The following is a 22,430-nucleotide window of genomic DNA, read 5'->3' as shown; positions in this document are numbered from 1 at the left end:
ATTTATGTCAAATCCCATCCTATTCTATATCTTAAATTTTATTTGCAAATGTTTTCTCATTTACTGAAAAACTTCCGTTCTTGTTTGCCTTGCCTTTTTTCAAGTAATTCATACTGTATTTGTAAAGTGTTTAGACATTGAATAGTAATGGCTTGTTATTATTTCACTTGTTTTAAGTTAGAACTTAATTTTTTGCTGGAACTTAAATAGCCCAGATTTTATGACATTAACTCACCAGTGGCTGTATGCCAAAAACTTAGACCTGTTCATATGGCTTAGGGTTGCTTAGGTTTTCTTTCTGTATTGAGATTTTTGTTCTCCAAAAGAGAAGGGGCTCTGTTACTAACTTGGGTATTTTGATAATTACTTTGTTGATTATCTGTATAGCCAGATTTAGGAGAGAGCATTCATTTTCATACATTCTGAAAGTATTCTATGATACTCTTCTTAAATACATATTCCCATATTTTGTCTTCGTGTATTATAGTTGATCAGGTACAGGTTGGAAATAATTCAGTGCACGTTGCTTTATAAGAATAATGTACAGTTACATTATAGTAACACCTGCCAAGATCTGGACTCTGGTCACAATAGAGGCGATAGCATTGAGCAAGGGATTTAGTTACAATGAATTATATAGACAGTAACTTCTAAAGGATGGAGCAAGTGGAGCCTTAAAATGGTAGAGATGTTATAGAGATTTTTGCTATTATTATTAGTTTTTGTTTTTAAGTTAAAGTAGCAGTTCACTGAGGGATATCCAGGATCTAAGGAGAGATAAGGATAAAATGTTTCTAGTTGAGTGGAAGGTATGTTATTAGGGATGAGCAATTTCTGAGAGTCTAATCTCTAGCCAAACTGCACAGAAATATTTTTAATAGATTTGCATGATGTTGAGAAGATGAGGGTGTAAACCATGCTTTACCTCTGCCAAAACTAATTCTTATGTTTCTCACTACCACTCTATTTCCTTTTTAAAAAAACAACTCCCTTGAACTCATTCTCTGTGCATTTCCTGCTCTTTGAAAGAACAGCTCTCAGAATATCTCCATCTCCTGTTTATCATGTCTTGAGTTTATTTCACCTTCCCTAGTATGCTTTTCCTACAGCATTAAAAAAAATTATTTCTTCTCAATAAAACTTAAAACACTGGATCTTGGGCTATATAGGACTATTCTTTTGAACCCAAGGAAGTTGGTGTTTTCAGAAAGTTAGTTTTCTTGCTGATTCAAAGATAGAAAGAAGCATGTACTCTGGTGGGAATTCCACCCCAGTAAACTGTGTGAGGAGATTAGGACCAAGCTCTGTTTTGTCTCCACCAAACCTAATGCATCCTCTGAAACCCCTTGTCTGCTAATCTTCACCATCACTTTATTCAGTGTTCACTGTCTCTGTTAGGTTCACCCCATTTTCTCCAAGTTTTTCTGTTTCTGAATCAGCAACTCTGGTTCCCTGTGCTGTGAATTTTATTTCACCTTTTCTTTTCAGTTTTGAAGGTTATATTTATAAAGTGTTAAATATCATTGCCAATTTCCTCTCCCTGTTTCCACTGAAGCATGTTTTATGTTTTCCACCTAAACCTTGGAGGGTAAAGAAAATGTACACTTGAACTCAGTTCACACCAGGAAACTGAATTTAAAACAAAAGAATTGACTGTATGATAGGGCATTTGTGTTAAGAGTCTGATTCCATCAGAAATGTATTAAGGTTCATAAGATGTGGTTATTTTTCTCATTTCTAGAAAGGAAATGGAAAGTTGATGACATGTTAGAGAGCAGCCAGGAAAATGAAGATGACCATTTTTGGGAGCTTCTATTCCACAACAACAAAACAGTAAGTGTAGAAAATGGAGACAGAGGAAGCAAAACTTTCAATTTGGGCACAGACCCTGTTTCTTTAAGAAATTATCCCTATAAAATATGTGACTCATGTGAAATGAGTTTGAAAAATATTTCAGGCTTAATTATTAGTAAAAAGAACTGTTCCAGAAAGAAGCCTGATGAGTTTAATGTATGTGAGAAATTGCTCCTTGATATTAGGCATGAGAAAATCCCTATTGGAGAGAAGTCTTATAAATATGATCAAAAAAGGAATGCCATTAATTATCACCAGGATCTCAGTCAGCCAAGTTTTGGCCAATCTTTTGAGTATAGCAAAAATGGACAAGGCTTCCATGATGAGGCAGCATTTTTTACAAATAAGAGATCTCAGATAGGAGAGACAGTCTGTAAATATAACGAATGTGGAAGAACCTTCATTGAAAGTTTAAAGCTCAATATATCTCAAAGACCTCATTTGGAAATGGAGCCGTATGGATGCAGTATTTGCGGGAAGTCCTTCTGCATGAATTTAAGGTTTGGACATCAGAGAGCTCTTACAAAGGACAATCCTTATGAATATAATGAATATGGGGAAATCTTCTGTGACAATTCAGCTTTCATTATCCATCAGGGAGCTTACACAAGAAAGATTCTCCGTGAATATAAAGTGAGTGACAAAACCTGGGAAAAGTCAACTGTCTTAAAACATCAGATAGTACACATGGGGGGAAAGTCTTATGATTACAATGAAAATGGGAGTAATTTCAGCAAGAAGTCACATCTTACCCAGCTTCGGAGAGCTCACACAGGAGAAAAAACCTTTGAATGTGGTGAATGTGGGAAAACCTTCTGGGAGAAGTCAAACCTCACTCAACATCAGAGAACACACACAGGAGAGAAGCCCTATGAATGTACTGAATGTGGGAAAGCCTTTTGCCAGAAACCACACCTGACCAACCATCAGCGAACACATACAGGAGAAAAACCCTATGAATGTAAGCAATGTGGAAAAACATTCTGCGTGAAGTCAAACCTCACTGAACATCAGAGAACACACACAGGGGAGAAGCCCTATGAATGTAATGCATGTGGGAAATCCTTCTGCCACAGATCAGCCCTCACTGTCCATCAGAGAACACACACAGGGGAGAAACCCTTTATATGTAATGAATGTGGAAAATCCTTCTGTGTGAAGTCAAACCTCATTGTACATCAAAGAACTCACACTGGGGAGAAACCATATAAGTGTAATGAATGTGGGAAAACCTTCTGTGAAAAATCAGCTCTCACTAAACATCAGAGGACTCACACAGGGGAAAAGCCGTATGAGTGTAATGCATGTGGGAAGACCTTTAGCCAGAGGTCAGTGCTCACCAAACATCAGAGAATTCACATGAGGGTAAAAGCTCTTTCAACATCCTGAATGTTAGAAGCCTTTGTACACTTGTGAAATTGGTTATACAGTTTCAAAAAAGGAGATCAGAGAAAGCCAAAGAATGTCAGAAATTTGTAGAAAATGACTTCTTGTTTGAATATGTAAAAGCTTTCAAGAAAAATTAAAACTTTTCATTAGAAAATTTGTACTGAGGGGAATTCTATTCATCTAAGTAATATGGTGAAAATATTTATCTGGAATTTATGTTGTTTAGTGTTATATTCCAGACGTGATACCAAAATTTTATTGTAAATATAATGGACAATATTTATTTATACCCATATTCACAGTGGAATCTGAAGCTTATAAAAGTTGAATGACAGCAGCATTAAACATATATGTGAAGAGTCCCCGATGTTTGTAAACCTTATGTGAGTATGCAAATATAATAAATTTGAGTATGCTTGATTTGTATGTTGGAACTCAACATGATCATAAGGAGAAAATACGTACCCTTAATTGAGTAACTACTATGGTATGTGTTAATATTTTCTACACTAAATACTGTTGGTGTCTTTATAGGTTGACATAATTATATATGTGTATGTACATATGTTTGTGTGTATATGTAAATATATTTCTACACACATACTTAAATATAGTGATGTGCTCATATAACCTCATACTGACTTAAAAGTTCTGATTGTTAAATTTTAAGGAATTTTGTGAGCCAGTTATTAAAAACAGTCATTATTTAAAATATGTAAACTTAACAGTTAAATTAAAAACAAAGGTAATAAATACTCAGCACTCATCACTTCCTAATTATTTTGCTACATTTCACTATTACCTTTGCTGTTTTACTTATTTAATCTGTATGATGAAAATAGTGTATAATAGTGTGCACTGCACATCTGTCTCTTCCCAGCTCCACATTCAGTGCTGTCTTGGTAGCTTGGACTTAGTGGGAGTGTTTACACCATGGAAATTGACAAACTATAAATCAGGGTTTTAATTTTCTCAGAGAACCTGCTGTCAAATATTTACAGCACATCACTGTGTATATATGAAAACGTATTTGGCAATACAAACCACATACCCCTTCTATTTCCTGACATAAATAAATGGCTATGGCCATTTAAAGCTGAACTGCGTCTTCAAGAAAGAAGCCAAAAATATTTCCGTGAGGTTTTTAACTACCTCTGAATCCGTCCTACTCTAAATACTACCGGAGTCTCTTTGTAGGTTGGCCAGTATATGTTTTTAGTGAAATATTATTTCACAAAGAACTATATCACGTACCTTTCCTCTGACTGTTTCCTGGCATATATGCATGAATATGGCCATTATTGAACTATCACTTCAGTAAAGAAGTTAAACAGTACTTTTCTGAGGTTTTTCAGCTACCTCTGGGTCATTCTGTAATGTAAATGCTGTTAATAAGAATGGTTTTTACATAAATTATGCAAAGGTTAACAAGCAGTAATACTGCACTCCTTAAAAAGTGGCGGTATGTAATGAAAGGCTCCTTTCATACACTTGATATTTCATTGTGTATCTGTTTAGTCATGGTCTATGTAACACTAGTTCTGCGTATTAGTATTTTAGAGTATCTCTGCCTCCCTTGTCCTGTTGTTTCTTTTGCCCCCTTGGAACACATTGGTCAGCAGTTCTAAGAGACACTGCCCACGTGATGGCCATTCCCTACTTTATCCTTGCTGAGCTAAATTTTACATTTTTGTGCATCCTTCTCCCAGATGACTTAGGTGGTAAGTCCAGATTAGTCAAAGCTAATCATGGAAGTTCCATTTTAATGATTTTGTTGGGGTGAACTTGGGAGCAATGAGATGTTTGGGAAGTATTGTGTAGTACTTCTGGGAAAGATCTCCTTGATACAACATTGTCATGACATGAGAAGAGACTCTTTCTGCTGGGCTTTTTCATGTCTGTAACATGGTATTGGCTTATCGTTTTTATCTCTGAAGGGCAGTAGTCTGAAGATAACAGTGCACAAGGTGGGAAAAGCCAGCTCAGAGGTGACGCTGCCGAGCTACTCTGCTCTCTATACCTGTTCTCTACTGGGACTTTGTATAACCCTCAATAACTGTTTTTTATTTGGTCTTAGGGCTGTCTGATACTTAGAGCTGAAGGCATTCCAGCTGACACAGAGGAATATTTTTCTAAGTGTTAATGTTCTATATGGTAATTAGGGGGAAGAATTATTTCTTTTCACAAGTTAATATAGGGATGGCTGTTTGTATCAGCCATGGTTCTTTCTGGTGGAAAACAGAATTCTCCAACTAAAAACATTTTAATGGCAGACTGATTACAGTGGTGTGGGCCAGAAACAAGGGACAATGAAACACCCAGAGACTTGTATCAGCAGGAAGCCATTGCCATTCTGAGCCTTGAAGGGCAAGGATGGAAACAGTGTTACCAGGGCCCAGTAAGAACTGCTGTCATGGAGAAGGGGCCACCTTATAAGAGACATCATTACTACCAGAACTGTGGTGCCAAATTGCTGGTGCCTGTCTTTGGAGAAACCAACCAGATACATCTGCTGGAGAGCCCAGGTGGGCACAGAGAAGGGTGGAGAGAGAATCTGAGGAGAGAAATGGAGAATAAGCAGCACAGTGTTTTTCATTTCTGTAAATTCCTATGTAGACGGCTCAGTGTTAGAAATAAAGTTACTCTACTAGTTGCAAGTCAAGTGTTTCTGTTTGTTCTGCTTTCCTATTGGCATAAGTAAACTCCCTTTGGAACTACACAGGTATGTCTCTCCTTCAACATGTGTGAAGCAGACATTATATTAAATTACATTATTCATACGTCCCTGTGGTGTTTCTTATTGTAGGTGGTGTAAGGTAAGCAGCTCTGTATTCTTCCAAATAAATAGCCAGTTGTCTCCACACTGTTTGATTAATTCACCCTTTCTTGTGTTAGTTTGATACATTTTTATTATGTACTTAAATATGTGTTATGACTATTGCTTTTGACTGCTCAATGCAACTTTTCTGCATTCTTCTAGTATTAGAACCTATCATTGTGATCACGGGGTGGCATTTACCCCAATCCTGGCTCCGCAGAGTACTGTGTCTTCATGTCCTCCACGTTTGTATTGATCCAGAAATGATAGTTTGTTGTAAAATAGGCCAGTGACAAGCCCTCCTAGAATATTTTTATTGGGAGGTCACTGTAGACCAGAGAGTTTGTGTCCTTATTGCTTCCAGCAGTCATATTGAGAAAGTAGATTTGCTCTGTAATCTATTGAAAGTCAGTAATCTATTGAAAGTCTGTAATCTATTGAAAGTCAGTCCACAACACAAAAATGAAAAAAGAGAAGAAGATGGCTATGATAAGCTCCATAAAGAAAAATCAAAATAGGAAAAGTTGTCAGATACAAGGTTTGATTTTAGATAGGATGGAGAGGAAAAGACCTCACTGAGCAGGCTACATTGAGGGAGGAGTGATGTGGATAATATCTCGAAGAATAGTGTGTGTTCACATGTGTGTATCTAACACATGCATGTAAACCAATAAAAGATTCTGTTTCGTGAGACCCTTACCCTAATTACCTGTAATGTACTTTGATATTTTCTCTTACACTGCATTCTATTAAAAGAAATACTTTTTCCCATACGCTAAACTGATCTCACAATGAACAGTTTATCCCCCAGTGCACTCATGTTTAAACCAGGATGAGAATTGCTCGGTCATAGATCTGTGGTTTCTGAAATGACTAATCACTCCCAGTGCCTGGAAGTAGTTTTCTGATAAACTCCTAAGAGCCTGTTTTTGGAATTGGGCCTGCTTTCTGTCTTGAAATTACCCTCCTCTGGTCTAGCGGGCCCTGTCACTTCACACCCTACCTGTATTTAGCAGGGAAATGTGGAACTATTGCTTCTGGGAGGGTTCAGCCCTTGGGTATCCTTGATGCCTTCAACCCCTACCCCTATTTGCTTCTGGCAACCAGAGACTGTGGCTGTGACTGCCCTGGATCTTTTTGTCATATCTCTCCTTTTCTGAGGAAGACTTACCTATTCCTATTCCTATTTTTCTACTGAGTCTTCATCTGTCGCCCAGTGACTGAACACTGCACACCCAACCTCCTCCCTTTATCTGAGGAACTCCAACTCCCTTTTCCCAACCTACCACTCTTCTCAGATCTTGCATTCCCAGGCTTCTCTTTCAGACAACAAAGAACCAGTGTCTCTCCTAGAGAGCACTTATGAAGAGCAAGGTCTCAGATACTTTGGTAGGTGAGAACTGATGACTAATATGAAGCTATCCCATGTTTGGAGTCCATACTTTGGTATGGCCAAATACTCTTTGTTATTGGTTTCTTTGTCTACAGAATGGGGTAGTTATCCTCTCTACAAAAGTGGGCCTTACCCGTAAGCTTGCTTTCAGTAACAGCCAAAAATTATCCCTTTACTGATCCCCTAAAGGAAGCTCAAGACCTCAGAAAAGAAGAGTTCAGAATTTCTTCAACTCAGACCCCTAGTAAAGGCTTGCCCTATTCTTGTGGATCTCTGATAACATCCCTTAAAACAGAAAATGAACTTGGAGAAGCTTGGCAGCTATGACTGGTGCCCATGACATAGTGGGACTTCCTTAGCTTTCTCAGGCCTAGATTCCCCTATGCTGATGTCTGCACCAGCTGCCATTTCTGGAAGAATAAATCTTCTTTGGCATTTGACAGATGAGTTATCTTCAACCCACCTCACCCACATACTGGTTCACTTTCCTAAAGTAACTTGGTTTTTAGTTCTGTCTGGGCCTTTTTCCACGCACTGTAACCAATATATATGTGCCTGTAGAGAATTTTTAATACACTGGAGTTTTATGGGCATTTGAGTATTACAAATCAAGAAATATGGTCAGAATATTAATCAAATGCTAGAATACATACAAAATCATAAGAGATTTGTTGCGTGGAATTAGATCCAGGCATGGCCGGAGAGTTTTAAGTTGTATTTTTAATTGCTTCTAAAGAGAAATAAATAGTAGTATCAGCTCATCCACAGGAAATTAACTGTAGATGAATTGATACTACTATTACGTATGGTTTTTAGTTTTCTCAGATGATATGGTGATTTGTACAGATATTATTGTTACGTTATTACAGTTAAAAATATTTTAAAGTTCCTATAGAAATGTTACCTAAGTTTTGAAACTGGTAATGTTAGTGGTAGTGATGAAAAACGTACCTGAATGTCAATAACTTTAGAAGAACAGTCAGGTGCTATCAAAGGCTGTGAAAAACTTTAACCATGAAACAACATGGAGTTAGTTTAGTAGGTAATGATGAGGAAATAATACTCAGAAAATAGACATTAAAATCACTGACATGACTTTACCACAGAAGTCATAGGGTTACACTCTCTGAAAATGTGTTTTTCCACTTATTTATATGAGAAAATTAGTGGGGAAAATAGTACTTTCTGTTATCTGTGTGTTGTGATAGTTTTGTCAGGGACTTTTGGTTTATTTTACTTCTTATATTTCAGTGTCCTTTTAGGATACACACACACACTTACACAATGGAAATACAATATATATGGTGAACTCATTTATAGTACACGATTAACAGTTTTCCATGTTAGTTTTTCTACCCTTACCTGATCATTTTTACAACTACTTAAAATTTCTCTGATGGATCAACAATATTTTATCTACACCCTATCAATGGCTCACTTTTAGGTAGCTTCCCATATTTTTACTCTTACAAATGAACATTATGGAGGAACACCTTTGAGCATGTACCTTTCTACACTTGTCCAAGTTTTCTCTCTCTCTCCCTTTTTTTTTTTTTTTTTTTTTTTTACCTGCAGACACAGGGCAACCAAGTTGTCATCTTCAAATTAATTTCTCAGAGTCTACTCTCTGGATAATAGGGGTGAGTTTATTTTCAGTTCTAATGAAACTGACTCCAGGAGGTCTGTATGGATTTCATTCCCATTCAAAGTTTGGAAATGTGACGGCTGGGTGGGGTGGCTCATGCCTCTAATCCCAGCACTTTGGGAGGCCAAGTTGGGAAGAATGCTTGAGCCTGGGAGTTCAAGACCAGCCTTGGCAATATGGTGACACCCTGTCTCTACAGAAAATACAAAAAATTAGCCGGGTGTGGTGGTGCACACTCATAATTTCAGTTAACTTTGGAGGCTGAGATGGGAGAATCACCTAAGCCTGGGAAGTTTAGGCTGCAGTGAGCTGTGATTCTGTCACTGCACTCTAGCCTAGGAGACAGAGTAAGTGCCTGTCTCAAAAACAAAAGAAAAAATTTGGAAATGTGGGCCCACCATTGTCACAGTGGGTGCTGTTCTTTTTTTTTTGTTAAAAAAATTCCAAACTTACTAATATGACATGATAAAATATTTCTTAAACATTTTAGTTTCTAAATTTTCTACAGACATTGAACAATTTAAAAATATTGATTAACCCTCACTTTCTTAATGTTGGCTTATATCACTAGGCTCACTTTAATTGAGGTGCTCATCATTTTATAATAGCTAGTCATGGAAGATTATTAAGATATTTTCTTGGTTTATGTGCTCTTACAAATCTAAGTACATAGTTTACCTTTTTACAGGAACAATGGAAACTTGCTTTTTTCACTTTATGAACAACATATCAACAGGATAGTCTTTCTCATTTCTGGGAGGTATACTTTAACATTTGTCTATGGGAATTTTTTTTTTAAGTTTTCAAATTACTTCAAGCTTTTAAGTAATTTTGGCTGGGTGTGGTGGCTCACACCTGTAATCCCAGCACTTTGGGAGGCCAAGGCGAGCAGATCACGAGGTCAGGAGATCGAGACCATCCTGGCTAACATGGTGAAACCCTGTCTCTACTAAAAAAAAAAAAAAAAAAAAAAATTAGCCGGGCATGGTGGTGGGCACCTATAGTCCCAGCTACTCAGGAGGCTGAGGCAGGAGAATGGTGTGAACTGGGGAAGTGGAGCTTGCGGTGAGCCAAGATCTGCACTCCAGCCTGGGCTACAGAGGGAGACTCCGTCTCAAAAAAAAAAAAACAAACTTTAAAATAATTTTTTGCCTCTGCAATTGGTATGCAGTCTTAACATTAAGATTATAAATGCTCATTATAATTTTTAAATGCTTTGGTAGTTTACATTTTATATTTACATGTGAAATATATTTATTATGTGAGGTAAACATTTACACGTACCATGTGATCTACAGAGAGAACCACTTACCCCAACACCATTTATTAAATAGGCCTATTTCTCTCTACTTTGAAATGTCATTGTGATGGTTAATTTTATATGTCAACTTGACTGGGTCATGGGGTGCCCAGATGCTTGGTCTAACATTTTTCTGAGTATATCTGTGAGGGGGTATTGGATGAGATTAACATTTAAATCAGTAGACTAAGTAAAGCAGATGAGAGTGGGTGGGACCATCCAATTGATTGAAGGCCTGAATAGAACAAAAATGCCACCACTCATGAGTAAGAATTCCTACCAGTGACCTTCAAACTGGATATCAGCTTTTTCCTGGCTTTAGACTCAGTTGAAACATTAGCTTTTCCTGGGTCTTGAGCCTTCAGACTGGAATAACACTCTCAGTCCTCCTGGGCCTCGAGTTTGCTAACTCAACCTGCAGATCTTGGGACTTGCTAGCCTCCATAATCAGGTGAGCCAATTCCTTATCATAAAGCTCTTTCTATATATACATCTTCTTACTGGTTCCATTTTTCTGGAAAACTGACATAGCCACCATTATCATATACTGAATTCTTACATCGTCTTAGGCTTTTACATATTTTTTTTCAGACTCTAAAATACTTAGTTTATTCTAGCCATTAAAGATGCATCTTTGCCCTGGTATGGTGGCTCACGTCTGTAATCCTAGCAATTTGGGAGGCCGAGGTGGGTGGATCACCTTAGGTCAGGAGCTCAAGACCAGCCTGGCCAACATGGTGAAACCTTCTCTCTTCTAAAAATACAAAAATTAGCCAGGCATGGTGGCATGTGCCTGTAGTCCTAGGTACTCAGGAGGCTAAGACACAAGAATCACTTGAACCCAGGAGACGGAGGTTGCAGTGAGCCGAGATCGTGCCACTGCACTCCAGCCTGGGTGACAGAGTGAGACTCTGTCTCAAAAAACAACCAATAAATAAATAAATAAATAAATAAAGACACATCTCTAGTCAAGCTTTAGTCTGTATCTTCACAAAATTCTTGACCCCCCTCATTATTTCACACAAAATTTACATTGTCCTAGCACCAGTACAAAAGATTTGAAAATACAGAACGTTGAGAATTTGTTGGAATGTTGTGACATAATATCCTTCATTTTTTTGTTAAAAAAATGATTGGTTCCTGTTATTTGCTTTTTTTTTTTTTTTTTTTTTTCTGGAGACGGAGTCTCGCTGTGTCACCAGGCTAGAGTGCAGTGGTGCAATCTTGGATCACTGCAACCTCTGCCTCCCAGGTTCAAGCAATTCTTCTGCCTCAGCCTCCCGAGCAGCTGGGACTACAGGCACGTGCCACCATGACCAGCTAATTTTTGTGTTTTTAGTAGAGACAGGGCTTTACCATGTTGGCCAGGATGGTCTTGATCCCTTGACCTCGTGATTGGCCCACCTCAGCCTCCCAAGTGCTGGGATTACAGGTGTGAGCCACCGTGCCCAGCCACTATTTGCATTTTTTAAGCTGTCATTCAATAAACTTTTATAGTTTCCTTCACATAGCCTACACATTTAATTCTGTGTGTTTTTTAGAACATGTAAACATCTTGACCAAGTTTTATAGCCTTCACATAGACCGCGCATTTATTTAATTCTAGATATTTTATAGAACGTGTAAACATCTTGATCAGGCTTGTCTAACCTGTGGCCCATGGGCTGCATGTTGCCCAGGATGACTTTGAATGCAGCCCAACACAAATTTGTAAATTTTCTTAAAACATTGTGAGCTTTTTTTGTGTTATTTTTATTTTTTTTTTAGCTCATCACCTATCGTTAGTTAGTGTTAATGTATTTTATATGTGGTCAAAGACATTTCTTCCTTCCATTGTGGCCCACGGAAGACAAAAGATTGGACACCCCTGATCAAGATTGGACACCCTGGATCTTGACTATATTATTATAATGAATATAACAGAGACATTTGATTAATATGTATTTAATAAATATATATTTACCACTGAAGATTCTCATGGTACACAGTTCAGTGAAGAGATTATCACAAAGCATCACGCCCTTTCTAAAAATGTCAGACTTTGCACTTCAAATGAACTGAGAGAATGAATCATTTCTTTTAGATTGTTTTCTGAATTTTTTTTCATTTTTGTTTAATATATATGTAATTTTTCCAAGTTGATGTATTTTGCAACCTGGGAAAAAAAACAGTCATGGAGATAACACTTTAATTGTTGTTCTCATTCTCAGCTTTATTTAAATGTTTTTTTCTGTGTTCACAAGTGAAATTGATACGCAGTTTGGGTAGCTTTCTATGTAGACACAGGCTGTTATTTAAGACCACTCCAGACCATGTCCTTTGTGATTGTGAAGGGGCAAGGCCTCCAGGGAGAGATTAATTTGAGCAGCACCAACTTATTACAACTTTTGGAATGATTGCTACCGAGTGTCTACAGTGGCTCATGGGACACTAAATTCAGCAATGTGGTGAGTTGGGCCTCTGACGACACCGGGAGGGGAAGGCATAGCCCCTTATGTGGGGCTTATGTTGTCTCCAGCCTCTGAGGGAGCTGATTACTGAGGCTCCAGTCTTTAGCCTTTATCCTTTGGAGAACTGGTTCTGGGCAGAGAACTGGAGAGGAAGTTTGTGCACTTTGGAATTGGAATTGGTTTGAGGGGAGTTCAGTGGTATTTGGTAGTTACAGAGAAAAGAAGGTGAGATTAGCTTATAGTAGGTGGGATCCAAAACTCCAAATGACTGTTATTGGAATCCATTAGCGTCTTGTGTTTTCAAGCCTGTCCTGGATGTAGGTAAAGGCCTTTGAGGATAGGCTGTGCTCCAGGGTCAGGGTTGAAGAGGGAGTAAGGGTAGAGACTGGGACTGAGCAGTGTGTTGGCTGTGGTTGCCTTTGTTGCTTTCTTTGAGGAAAGCTCCCTGTGTAAGTGGCCAGGTATGTTCAGTAAAATGTGCAGGCCTTAATTCCAGAAGAACTGACCCTCTGCAGCTGTCTGTACTGCGGAGTGAGGCTCTTGAATGTGATTGAAGAGTTGTTAAAGGCCGTCTAGTAAGAGCTGGACTGAGGGGTGTGAGCGATCCATAGTAAAGCACACTGTTCAAGAGCATGGACTTTGGAGTCAGTGAGGCCTGCATATACATCCACCACACTTAACAAATATGTGACTGGACAGGTAATTTAACTACTGAAAACCTCAGTTTCTTCCTCTCTAAATGCGAATGGCAGTAGTACTTACTTTGTGGGGTTATTCTGAGAGTTAAATAAGAACCAAGGAAATCCTAAATATATTCATCCAACCAATAGGTATAAGTCATTTTTATAGTTGCTTAGGAGTTATTTCTAAATGAAACAGACAAAACTCTGTGCTTTTATAGAACTTATTTTCTAGTGGGGCAATAAATATAAAAAGTTACCATGACTTCCACAATGGCAGCATAAGGACCTCTGTAGACCTACTTCTCAGTGAAGTGAGCATAACTGATTAAAATTATATAGGTCTTTGGGATCCCAGAGCACCTTTAGTCCCGGGAGACGCTCTGCCAGCCAGAAATGATGGAAGAATTGCATAGCCTGGACCCACGATGGCAGGAACTATTGGAGGCCAGGTTTACTAGAGTAGGTGTTAGTAAGGAAAACTAGAAAAGAAGATGAAAAAACAATAAATATGCAAGAAGAAATAAATACATTGCAAAACAGAATGGGAAATATTCAAGAGTTGGAGAATCAGGAAACAAAAGGCAAAATGAAGGAGAGTACATCAGATTTAACAAAGGGACCACTTAATAGTGAGTCTTCCAACCAGAGCTTGTGCAGCGTGGGATCCTTGAGTGATAAAGAAGTAGAGACTCCCGAGAAAAAGCAGAATGACCAGCGAAAGTGGAAAAGAAAAACTGAACCACATGGAACTAGCCAAGGGAAAGGCACTGCTGGGGGACATAAAATTAGTGATTACTTTGAGTTTGCTGGGCGAAGCGGGCCAGGAACCAGCCCTGACAGAGGTGTTCCACCAGTTGCACGATCCTCACCGCAACATTCCTTATCCAATCCCTTACTGTGAGAAGTAGAACAGCCCCTCTGTGGTTTAGATGGCAGCTCTGCAAAGGAGGCGACGGAGGAGCAGAGGGGAGCTGGCCTCTGCTTCACTTCTGTTTCAGCTCAGCAAAACAGTCCCTCATCTATGGGATCTGGCAACACAGAGCATTCCTGCAGCTCCCAAAAACAGATCTCCATCTGGCACAGACAGACCCAGTCTGACCTCACAATAGAAAAAATATCTGCACTAGAAAACAGTAAGAATTCTGACTTAAGAAGGAGGGAAGAATAGATAATTTATTAAGAGCCAACTATGATTTGACACAGCAGATTGATGAACAGCAAAAGATGCTATAGAGATACAAGGATGATTAAATAGATGTGTGACAATGAGCAAGAAAGTCCTCATAGAAAAGTCAAAAAGAGAAGATGGCATGTAGAGATAAGAGCATGCAAGACCGCTTGAGATTGGGCCACTTTACTACTGTCCGACATGGGGCCTCGTTTACTGGACAGTGGGCAGATGGTTGTGCTTTTCAGAATCTTATCAAGCATCAGAAAAGGATAAATTCACAGAGGGAAGAGATAGACAATGGAAAATGTTAGCAAAGCGGAAACCTCCTGCCATGGGTCAGGACCCTCCTGCAACCAGTGAGCAGAAACAGTGGAAAAGCAAGACCAATGGAGCTGAAAATGAAACGTTAACATTAGCAGAATACCATGAACAAGAAGAAATCTTCAAACTCCGGTTAGGTCATCTTAAAAAGGAGGAAGCAGAGATCCAGGCAGAGCTGGAAAGGCTAGAAAAGGTTAGAAATCTATGTATCAGGGAACTAAAAAGGATACATAATGAACATAACTCACAATTTAAAGATCATCCAACGCTAAATGACAGATATTTGTTGTTACAACTTTTGGGTAGACGAGGTTTCAGTGAAGTTTACAAGGCATTTAAACTAACAGAGCAAAGGTACGTAGCTGTGAAAATTCACCAGTTAAATAAAAACTGGAGAGATGAGAAAAAGGAGAATTACCACAAGCATGCATGTAGGGAATACTGGATTCATAAAGAACTGGATCATCCCAGAATAATTAAGCTGTGTGATTACTCTTCACTGGATACTGACTCATTTTGTACAGTGTTAGAATACTGTGAGGGAAATGATCTAAACTTCTATCTGAAACAGCACAAATTAATGTCAGAGAAAGAGGCTTGGTCCATTATCATGCAGATTGTGAATGCTTTAAAGTACTTAAATAAAATAAAACCTCCCATCATACACTATGACCTCAAACCAGGGAATATTCTTTTAGTAAATGGTACAGTGTGTGGAGAGAGAAAAATTACAGAGCTTGGTCTTTCGAAGATCATGGATGATGATAGCTACAATTCAGTGGGTGGCATGGAGCTGACATCACAAGGTGCTGGTACTTATTGCAATTTACCACCAGAGTTTTGTGGTTGAGAAAGAACCACCACAGAGCTCAAATAAAGTTGTTGTGTGGTCGGTGGGTGTGATCTTCTATTAGTGTCTTTCTGGAGGGAAGCCTTTTGGCTATAACCAGTCTCAGCAAGACATCCTACAAGAGAATACTATTCTTAAAGCTGCTGAAGTGCAGTTCCCACCAAAATGAGTAGTAACACCTGAAGCAAAGGCGTTTATTCGACGATGTTTGGCCTACCGAAAGGAGGACTGCATTGATGCCCAGCAACTGGCCTGTGACCCCCTACTTGCTGCATCATATCTGAAAATTGGTCTCTGTGAGTAGTCCTGCTGGGGCTGCTATTGCATCAACCTTTGGGGCGTCCAACAGCTGTTCTTCGAATTGAGACTGACTCCAAGGCCACAAACTGTTCAACACACACAAAGTGGACAAATAGCATTTAGCAGCAGGTTTGGAACGTAGAGAATCTGAATGGATCTGATGAAACCTGAACCAGGTGCTTATTTTCTTGCTTTTTTCCCATCCATTGAGCATGACAGCATGGATTCTCTTTAAGGAGAAACCATGGGCAGCTCCAGCCAGGCCTCATAGGAAAAGGCCCCGCATGAGGTTCCAGCATCAATGGCCACTGTGTATGGCTGCTCTGAGTGAGGAAAAAATTAAAAAGAAAAACTGGTTCCATGTACTGTGAACTTGAAAACAGGCAGACTCACGGGGGTTCCTGATGCAATGCTTCAGATGAAGATTGTGGACTTGAAAATACAGACTAGATGGCCGGGCACGGTGGCTCATGCCTGTAATCCCAGCACTTTGGGAGGCCAAGGAAGGCAGATCACAAGGTCAGGAGATTGAGACCATCCTGGCTAACATGGTGAAACCCCGTCTCTACTAAAAACACAAAAAAATTAGCCAGGCTTGGTGGTGGGCGCCTATAGTCCCAGCTACTTGGGAGGCTGAGGCAGGAGAATGTCGTGAACCTGAGAGGCGGAGCTTGCAGTGAGTCGAGATCACGCCACTGCACTCCAGCCTGGGTGACAGAGTGACACTCCGTCTCAAAAATAAATAAATAACAAATAAAAAATAAAAGAAAATACAGACTAGGCTAGTCCAGTGTCTATATTTAAACTTGTTCTTTTAATAAAGTTTAGGTAACATCTTCTAAAAAGTTTGTAGCACAAAGGCTCAGCTGGGGATGGTGTTTGACTTCGGAGGAAAAAAAATGCTGTTGCCTATTAAAGACACTGGAGTTAGTGTTTTATCCCTAAATAATTTCAATTTTTAAAAACATGCAGCTTCCCTCTCCCCTTTTTTATTTTTGAAAGAATACATTTGGTTGTAAAGTGAAACCTGTATTAGCAAGTACGTGGCAATGTTCATTCCAATCAGATGCAGCATTCTCCTCTCTCTGGTCTCCTGTTTGCAATTGCTTCCCTCCTCTCAGTAGGGAAAAAATTGAGTGGGAGTATTGAGATGTGTGGGTTTTTGCCATTGGACAAAGAATAAGTTAGAAGACTGCAGCTTGGAGTCTCTCTAAGTTTTCAACTATTCCTTCACAATTTGAACACTTGATGATTGTCCCTTTTAATTTATTTGAAGTGCTATTTTTTTAAAAAATCAAGGTTCATCCATGCAAAAAAAAAAAAAAAAAGAAAATTATATAGGTCTTTGGAAGTGCTTCTTAGGGCATACAGCAACTAAGCACTATTTATTCAAGAAAAATCTACTAAAAGTCATTAGGAACAGTGAGAGTCTGTGGTATTTGAACCACAACCAGTGCCCTCCCGTCTTCCTCCCAGGTCAATATGACAAACTCTAAGTGGGTGCAGCCAAGAAAACAGAGCTCCCTTGCCTCCCAGCTCCCGTTTGAGGGCAGTGGCATCTACATGGGAGGGGCAGGCTGCTAGTATTTCTCATACATCTCCTGCAGGTTGTTTAAGAGGCTAAATTGCAGGTCAGTACAGCTGAGGAGAAATCCCGGACTCCCTTCCACCCAGACCCCATTCACATGACACAGGCTCTATCTCAGGCATGGTGTCCTGAGAATATAGGGGCCCAGTTACCCTTACTTTGACTCAGTAGTGTGGAGGTTCCAAGCCAGAAGAGGAAGGCCTAGAAGACCAGCACCCTCCTACCCTCCCTACCCAGCACCCTTCTCCTAAAACATGGGTGCTAGAAATAATCATTCCACTCTCTCCACCTTAGCCTCTGGGGCATGGCTCAGAGATTTCACCAAGTGGGGAAAACAATTCATAAAATCAAGAGGTCAAAAGCTCTGCTAATGAACTGACCGTATTTGAATGAGTGTACAGGAAAGGTCAAATCTAAGGGCACTCAAAAACGAGATTTTGATGAAAAACAAGAAGAAGCTGAGAGCTTCAGTGAGAATTCCAAGCTAAACATAGGCCACATGTTTACCAGAGGTGAACCAACAAAAGAGACAACTAATAATAGGCCCCCCTTGTGTCAGAACAAACCTCCAATACTGACCTCAAAAGCTTTTCCTGTAGGAAGGCTTGTGTGGCAAATTGTGGTTACGTGTGGTTAATTTTAGCTCTGAGCATGGTAGTGGCTACCCATCACCCGTGCCAGCAGCTTTGTATGTGTTCCTGAAGCAGCTTGCTGAAGCCAGGATAGGCATTAAGGACCCTGTCCTGCAAATATTGGGGAACTGTGCTGTAGTCACTGATTGCTCCTTCTGATCATGGAGGTGCAGACACGGAAGTGTAAACACAGAGGTGAGCAGCTATTGTAACTCATTGCCATTGTTGCAAGTCCTTCCCCTTTATTCACTGGAGAGATGCTCTTTTGATTTAATGAATTGCGTCCCCCCTGCCCCTCATCCCCCCTTCCTTGGCAAAATTTCTGAGCCATTCCCAGAGCCTAGGGTGGAGAAAGTGAAATGGTTCTTTCTAGCACCCACGTTTTAGATGAAGTGAATTCCTGAGGATTTAAAGACTTCGTGCTTTTCCCCTTCATTTCTCTCTCTCTCTCTCTTTTTTTTTTTTTTCCATTATCGGAACCAGAAACGTAAGGACTGGGACCTTTAGCAACCACATATACAGAGGAATTTAGAAAGTTGCCACGCATGCCCAGGAAAAGGTCCAGGCTCAGAAGTGACCTCAGAAGAGCCTGAGTTTACATCTCAGGCTAATCTTTCATATGCAGACACCCTGTAACTATTTTTTAAAAATAAATGAATGAGAACAAAAAGCCTAGCAAACCTTGGGTAATGGGGAGAATCTGATCTCCAGAGATACCACACCATAAATTTCAGATGTCCAGTTTTCAACAACAACAAAAAAATCACAAGATGAACAAAGAAACAAGAAAGTATGACTAGTTGAAAGCAAAAAAGAAAAGAAACTGTCCCTGAAAAAGACCAGATTGTGGGCTTACAAGACAAATTAAAAACACTGTCTTAAAGATGTTTAAAGAGCTAAAAGATAATGTGGACAAAGTCAAGAAAACTATAAACAAAATGGAAACATCAATAAAGATAGAGAAAACAAATTCTGGAGCTGAAAAGTACAACAAATTTGCTAGAGGGATTTAAAAGCATATTTGAGCAAGCAGAAGAATGAGTGAATTTGAAGATAGGGTCATTGAAATCAAATTTAAGGAACAGAAATAAAAAAGACAAGCTGGGCACGGTGGCTTATGACTATAATCCCAGCACTTTGGGAGGCTGAGGCGGGCAGATCACCTGAGGTTAGGAGTTTGAGACTAGCCTGGCCAACATGGTAAAACTGTCTCTACTAAAAATACAAAAATTAGCCATACGTGGTGGCATGTGCCTGTAATCCCAGCTATTTGGGAGGCTGAGGCAGGAGAATCGCTTGAACCCAGGAGGCAGAGGTTGCAGTGAACCAAGATCATGCCACTGCACTCCAGCCTGGGGTACAGAACGAGACTCTGTCTCAGAAAAAAAGTCTGAAAAAAAAAATGAAGAAAGCCTAAGAGACACGTGGGACACCATCAAGTGGATGAATATATGCACTGTTCGGAGTGCCAGATAGAGAAAGCATAGAGATAATTTGGAGAAATAATTGGTGAAACATTTTAAAATTTGCTGAAATATATGAATATAAACCTAGAAGAAACACAATAAACTTCAACTAAGATAAAATCAAAGAGGCCCACACTGAGGCACATTATAATCAAACTGTCAAAGGCCAAAGACAAAGTTTTAGAGCAGCAAGAAAGAAGCAGCTTATACATAACATACATACATACAAGCTATTCTCAAAGTTATTAGCAGATTTCTTATCAGATCTCGGAGGCCAGAAGGCAGTGGGTTGAAATGTTCAAAATGCTGAAGGGGAAAAAAAATCTGTCAGCAAACAATCCTGTATTTGGTAAAATTTTCCGTCAAAAGTGAGGCTGAAATTAAGACATTCCTGGATAAACAAAAGCTGAGGGAGTTTGATAGCAGTAGACCTGCCCTGCAAGAAAGCTAAAAAGAGTCCTTTAGGTTGAAATGAAAGGACAATAGACAAAAACTAATGCCATAAAAGAAATGAAGATATCTGATAAAGGTAAATGCACAGGGAGTTATAATACAAAGATGTATTCCTGTAACTTTGGTTGGTAATTCCACTTTTTGATTTTTACATGATTTAAGAGACTAATGCATAAAAAGGTTTTGTGTCTCTGGACACAGTGTATAAAGAAGTCACTTTTTGACATTAATAACTTAAAAAGTGGTGGGGACAGTGCTGTGTAGGAGCAGAGTTTTTTGTATGTTATTGAGGTTAAGCTAGTATAAATTTAATTTATAGTGTTATGACTTTAGGATGTTAAATGTAACAAAACAGCCATAGAGAACATACATAAAAAGAAATGAGAAGGGAATTAAAAGATTTTACTAGCAAAAATGTACTAAAAAGAAAAGAACTGTAATTCAGGAAATGAGGGACAAAAATGCTGTAAGACATAGAAAACAAAAGCGCAATGATAGATGTAGATCCTTCATTTTTGGTAATTACTTTAAATGTAAATGGCTTAAATTCTTCAATCAATAGACAGAGATTGGCAGAATGGATTAAATAAAACCAAATGTGATTGAACAGTACTGTCTACAAGAGACTTGGGTTCTAATCTGTGTCCAAAGACACTAATGGGTTAAAAGTGAGAGAATGAAAAAAATATCCCATGCAAGTTGTAAAAAGAGCAGATGTGAGTGCAGTTGATCCTTGAACAATTGGTGGTGGGTTAGGGGCACTGACCCCCAACACAGAAACACACACAAACACATGCACACGCACATAACTTTGGCCTCCCCCAAAATGTAACTACTAGTGGCCTACTATTGACCAGAAGACTTACCAATAACATAAACAGCTGATTAACATGTATTATGTATATGTATTATATACTATATTCTTACAATAAAGTAAGCTGAAGAAAAAAGAAAATCGTAAGGAAGATAAAAATATGTTTATTCATTAAGTGGAAGTGGATCATCATTAAGGTCTTCATCCTCATTGTCTTCACATTGAATAGGCCGATGAGGAGGAGGGAGAGGAGGAGTCAGTCTTGCTTTCTCAGGGGTGGCAGAGGCAGAAGAAGTGGAGGAGATGGAAGGGAGGCAGGAGAGGCAAACACACCTGGTATAACTTTCCAGAACTACATCATAATTTCTGTCTGACATTTTTTGCTTTTCTAAAAAGGTATCTATACAGTAACAGTCCTATTGTTTGTTTTAATTTCACCACCTGTATTATAAAAGGGTCCATGTCATAAAAGAAGTTAAAAGCAGTCTCGAATAATTGGAAACCTTCTGCCAGATTGTCTAATAGCAGTTTGTTTTACGACATTGTTTCTTGTACGTCTTCTATGTCTTATGCCTCATGGTCGGGCCTTAGAAGTGCTCATCTCTATCAAGTCATCTTCTGTTAATTCCTCTGGTGTGATATCTGTTAGATCTTGAATTTCTCCAAGATTCATATATTGAAATCTTTACTCTCCTGCTTCCACCACCTTTTTTTTTTTTTTTTTGCCATATCCACGATCTCTTTTATGATTTCCTTGATTGTCTCTGTCATAAATTCTGTGAAGTTGTATACAACATCCAGATATAGTTTTCTCCAGAAGGAATTTATTGTTTTGGGGTCAATGGCTTCTATGGCTTTTTCTGTAACAGTCTTGCCACTTTCAGTGCCAGTGGTGTCATCCTTCCAGTCTTTCATGATGTTCTATCAGGGTTCTCTTCCATAGCATTAACCATCCTTTCCATGGAGTACCATTGTAATGAGCCTTGAAGTTCCTTATGCCCTCTTCATCTAAAGCCTGAATTAGAGACACTGTCTGGGGGCACATAGACCACTTTGATGTCTTTGGTGTTGAACTGATGGGGTTCTGGGTGGCCAGGGGCATGCTCAATATCAAAGGAGCTTCAAAAGGCAGTCCCTTACTAGAAAGGTATGTCCTGACTTCAGGGACAAAGCATGGTGAAACCTATCCAGAAAAATGGTTCTCACTGTCCAGGCCTTTGTATTGTGCAACCAAAAGACTGGAAGCTGATGTTTATCTTTTCTCTTCAAGGCTGGGTGTTAGCAGTTTTATAGATAAAGGCAG

General features: G+C 39.1%; 1 protein-coding gene and 1 pseudogene across 13 annotated transcripts in view; both read left to right on the top strand.

The window, feature by feature from the left end:
• The window catches only part of ZNF248 (zinc finger protein 248), a 59,706-nt gene that overhangs the window by 23,388 nt on the left and 13,888 nt on the right, over positions 1-22,430 (top strand). For 6 of the 13 annotated variants that reach the window (XM_063669788.1, XM_063669789.1, XM_054436925.2 and 3 more), the window contains one exon: positions 1,742-5,900. In XM_063669788.1, the coding sequence (XP_063525858.1) occupies positions 1,742-3,243 (1,502 nt within the window). In that variant the 3' untranslated portion in view covers positions 3,244-5,900. Of the gene's footprint in view, positions 1-1,741; positions 5,901-22,430 lie in introns of those variants that run through there. The other 7 variants (XM_063669791.1, XM_063669790.1, XM_054436927.2 and 4 more) reach the window with 3 other exon arrangements.
• On the top strand, positions 13,926-16,239 carry LOC129006802 (serine/threonine-protein kinase tousled-like 2; annotated as a pseudogene).

The sequence above is a fragment of the Pongo pygmaeus genome, chromosome 8 (assembly GCF_028885625.2).
Source record: "Pongo pygmaeus isolate AG05252 chromosome 8, NHGRI_mPonPyg2-v2.0_pri, whole genome shotgun sequence".
NCBI classification, from domain to species: domain Eukaryota; kingdom Metazoa; phylum Chordata; class Mammalia; order Primates; family Hominidae; genus Pongo; species Pongo pygmaeus.
The sequence above is the reverse complement of the archived record's forward strand: the minus strand, read 5'-3'. Positions and strand labels throughout refer to the sequence as shown.